Raw genomic sequence first — 4,454 nt, 5'->3', positions numbered from 1 at the left:
ATTTAACAACTTTAAGTCAACCATTCCTAGACACTGTGTGCACTCGGTATCTGGTAAAATCCATCTGTACACAAACACAGACACACACACGGTTGTCGTCGTACCTCTGGAGTGTTTGTGCGGGAGGCCTGATTATACTCGCTGTCACTGGAGCTGCTTTCTGACTCGTCCGTGTCAGACTCTGAGCTGCTCTCTGATTCACTGCTGCTCCCTGATGCACCACTGAAACAGAAAGAAGAGAATCAACATGTCACAATCTAACAAAACCAAAGCCGGTCCGCTGCGCGCTGAGGGAGTTCACTGATGGACGCCGTCACCGAAAGGCTTCACCTCAAAGCCTCGCATTTTTTATGGTGCCGGACAGGGACATTGACTCGCTGCCTTGCTTTTTGATGTTTTACATGAGCCACCTGGTAGCACAACAATAATAATAATAATAATAATGAAAAAGAAACAATAACAAAAAACCAATGAATTGAAACTAATCAGACCACAAAATTAACGTTTATGCAGACGATGGTCTACTTTATCTTTAAGAAATAATCCACAAACAAAAAGTCTACACCAGCCATACTTACTGTCTAACACTATAAAATTCCAGAATATTAGCTGTTGGCTACCTGAGGTGTTTAATCCTAAAGTCCTCCATTCAGCTTTATTGATTCCAAACTTTCTACAAAGTCAACTCTAAATTAATTTTTCTGCTGCACAAAAACTCAAACCTGTCCTGACTTTTCACTGTCAACTTTGGAGGGAAAATTATTTCCTTACTTGCACTAAATTTGGACACACACAATGCAAATAGGTCTTATATTTACTCTCATTATGTAAATATATCTATATCCATAAATATTTACAGTATTTTCTTAACTAAAGATACTAATACCACAATGTAAAAGTACTCTGTCTGGCTGGAAAACACTGAAGTCAAAGTATTTCAGTATCATCACAAAAATGTACGATTATATGATTAAAAGTCAAACCACACAAGCAGAGAAACGTCACCTCTGACTGCTACAGATCAAATTATTTGACATGCATGAACGTACAAGGAGGGTTTTACTCCTGTAGTTGGTTGAAGTGGAGCTTATTTTGAATGATTTTGTATCCAAATGCAATTAATGACTATTTTCCTGATCTGCTAATTGTTTTCTCCATCAATCTATCGACTGTTTAACGTTCTAAAAATAGTGAGAAATGCAATCAGATGTGACTGTCAAACTGTTTAATTAACTAATTGTTTCAGCTGTACTTGTTTGAACAGTCCGGTGGTTTAATTTATAACAAAACAATTTATTTTATAAGTCCTTAATATGGTTTGTGTGAAAACATTCCAGTTTGTAAAGCAACTGAAGCTGTCAGTTAAATGTAGTGAAATACAAAGTACAGTATTTCCCTGTGACGTGTGAAGAAAATACTCAACTACGGTACTTCAAAGTAAAGAGTAAATATACTTAGTTACATTCCATCCCTGCATGTACGGATACCTGCTTGAAAACTCCTCTAATAAGCTCAACTACACCCTGACGGATTGCTGTTTATATTAACACCAATGAGCCAGCCTGAGTGTTTGCTGAGACGTTTCCTTCGCTGCTCTTAAATGAAGCCCTGAAGTCTTTTCTGACTCATCCTGCCAGTTACAGCCTCAGTCAGTGTCGAGGTTATTTAAGGTGTCCGATGGGTCACGGCTTCTTCTCTTCCTCTGATTTGTTCTCCGGCTTCGGTGTCGAGGTTGTAGCTCCTCGGTTTGATTGAGATAAGCTGTGAGCTCGGATGTTGGTCTGCCATTTCTACAGAGCGGTAAGTAGACAGCTGGACGTCTGCTGTCGGCGTATTTATCAGTCAAACTTTGGCTGGATAGTGCTTTTTAAACAAGCAATAGATGAAACATATAGTTAGAAACCAATACACACCAGAACAACAAAATTGAATGAGACAAAACAGGAAATGAGTCGTGGTATGACAATCAAACTGTTTAAACTAAATGAAATAAAATCCAATAAAACTAATAATAATGATGATTAAATAAGCTAATTAATGATGGATGTCTGTCATGCTAATTGAGTACAGTCTCAGTGAAGCTGCTGTTATGGAAGTGATCCATCAGAGACAGACCTGGACTACGCAGCAGGAACAGGATGAGCTCTAACCTTTATGTGGCTTAACTAAACCAAACACGTCACATCCAACCTTGTTCAGTCCACCCAGAGCTCTGAAGGCTGCTGCCAGCATGTTCACCTAAAAGAGCCGACGTTGGCCTTAGATAACCCAGCGTGGACACGAGAGCTGCCTGTTCCTCACAAGAACAACAAACTATGATCATAAACCAACACGAGGAATTAAGAAATATATAACCAGTAGAAAGCCAAACAGCTGCTCCCGAAAGAGAATCTTACTGAGCTCGGGAGACAAAATTATGATTCTCATTTCAGCCTTGTTTTAGTTTTGATTTTGTCTGACTCTGTCTCATATCTTTTATATATATATATACACAGCGCCCTCCATAATTATTATGTTTAAGATGTGTTTTTAAGCTTCTAGTAAATTCTGTTTCTTTCTAAATAATATGGGACCACAATGAAAAAAAAGAGGAAAGTTCAACCTTTAACTCAAGTGCATTTATTCAGTGTGAAAAAAATCCCACATTAAAGAATAATTCTTTGACATCAAATCATGTGAGCCACAATTATCAGCACCCTTGATGTTAATACTTTGTACAACCGCCTTTTGCCAACAATTCATTTGAGCCAAAGGTTAAATTTTTCTACAATTTTCAGCGTGAGAGTCTGCAATAAAAATGGAATTTATTTTAAGGCTTTCAACACATCTTAACCGATAATTATGGAGGGCGCTGTATGTATATATATACTGAACTGAGTTATATGTTAGTCGAGGTGAGGAATTGTGTCCTTTAAGTCTCAAGTCTCCTGTTGTTAATTGTCCTCCTCTTGTGTCATCTCACCTTTTAGTGAATTTTAGGAGAAAAATACGAGAATCCAAACTAAAATGAGGCTGAAATGAGAACCACAACTTTGTCCTGAGCTTTAGAGGAGCAAGCTTTGAGCAGTGCGTCCCGTCCAGGCCTCAGTCAGAGAGGAAATGGGCTGAGAAACTGCAGACTGTGAGAAAGTAAGTCAACAGTCTTATCAGCATCACTGTCCCGTCGCCACGGCAGCAGCAGATCGGACTGTATTTGGGCTACAATCGTGTATTCCATTACAGTTTTCGCTTAGATGCAGCCTTTTATACGGCATGTGAGGCAGTTTTAGCCTTATCCTCTCAGCTGCAGCCCTTGTGGTGCTAAACACTTTTTAGAGTATATTAAAAACATAATAATTCCAACTTGCATGTGGGCTTACTGCAAATCTCATAAGGTCAACAAGTGCAAGGCTTTAGTGCTTTGTCAGTCTCCTGCTTTAGGATAATACAAAGGCCTATAGAAAAATTCAATTACTTTGCAGTTTCTTGCACTCGACAGAAAAGGGGAAAAAAAGGATGAAAAACTCGAGTTCACGTCACTCAGCATCTTTGTCTGTCATATCTGTGCACCGTAGGTTACCACGGCGATGCAGCCATGGAGGAACCACAGCCCTGAAAACTCCCAGTTAGACCTGAAGTTACCTCACGAAGGCCTCGGTGTTTATTGTTCATTCTTATGGTGGAGTTTCAGTAAATGTCAGCCTTCCTCCTCCTCATATAGACGCACAGTTGGCAGATCTTCACCAGAGCTTCCACAACAGCACATCACTCTCATTTACGCACTACGAGGATGAGGATGAGGAGGAGGAGGGGGAATCTTCTGTTAATAAAGCAAGACCAAGGTAATTCATAATCTCCTCCTACCACCGCAATTAGAGCAACATAACATCAAGCTCTTCAGAAAACAGCAACTAAACTCTCTAAACTGTATAAATTAAATCTTGTTTTTCTGCTCGGTTACGATTTCATCTCAACGTTGAGAAAAGAAAACAATCAAAGAGGTCAAACGCCTTGTAGCTCATTCACTAAAAAAAAAATGACGGAGAATGTAATAAAACGTCTATTAATAAAGGCATAAACACTGCGTTTTGAACCCGTTCGATTGTCTCATCCTCTCTGGTGCTCCGGCTCGGCCTTGTGTTCATCCACCCCTCCACAGTGCTTTAAATGGCCTCCTGGAGGCAACACACAACCGCTCGTCCCGACTTAAGAACACACACAAATGCACTTGCGCACATAGAAATTGCAATTATGTGTAGTTGCCTTTGTGTGTGTGTGTGTGTGTGTGTGTGTGCGCGAGTGTGAGTGTGCACGTAATTTCAGTTCAAGGCTGCCATCACAGCAGGCACCAATCTGTGTGAGCAGTCAAGCAGCAAATCCATCAACTGTTCCTCAGGCAACACACACACACACACACACACACACACACACACACACACACACACACACACACACACACACACACACACACACAC

The 4,454-nt window shown here is 40.2% G+C and overlaps 1 protein-coding gene across 1 annotated transcript in view; it reads right to left on the bottom strand.

The window, feature by feature from the left end:
* Window positions 1–4,454, bottom strand: part of LOC103370729 (AF4/FMR2 family member 2) — a gene marked incomplete at both ends in the record, with an annotated part of 152,514 nt that overhangs the window by 34,900 nt on the left and 113,160 nt on the right. Inside the window, one exon of the mRNA XM_008299866.1 lies at window positions 105–222. Coding sequence (XP_008298088.1) covers window positions 105–222 — 118 coding nt within the window. The remainder of the gene's footprint in view (window positions 1–104; window positions 223–4,454) is intronic.

Source organism: Stegastes partitus, unplaced genomic scaffold (assembly GCF_000690725.1).
Source record: "Stegastes partitus isolate 25-593 unplaced genomic scaffold, Stegastes_partitus-1.0.2 Scaffold1474, whole genome shotgun sequence".
Taxonomy (NCBI): domain Eukaryota; kingdom Metazoa; phylum Chordata; class Actinopteri; family Pomacentridae; genus Stegastes; species Stegastes partitus.
The sequence above is the reverse complement of the archived record's forward strand: the minus strand, read 5'-3'. Positions and strand labels throughout refer to the sequence as shown.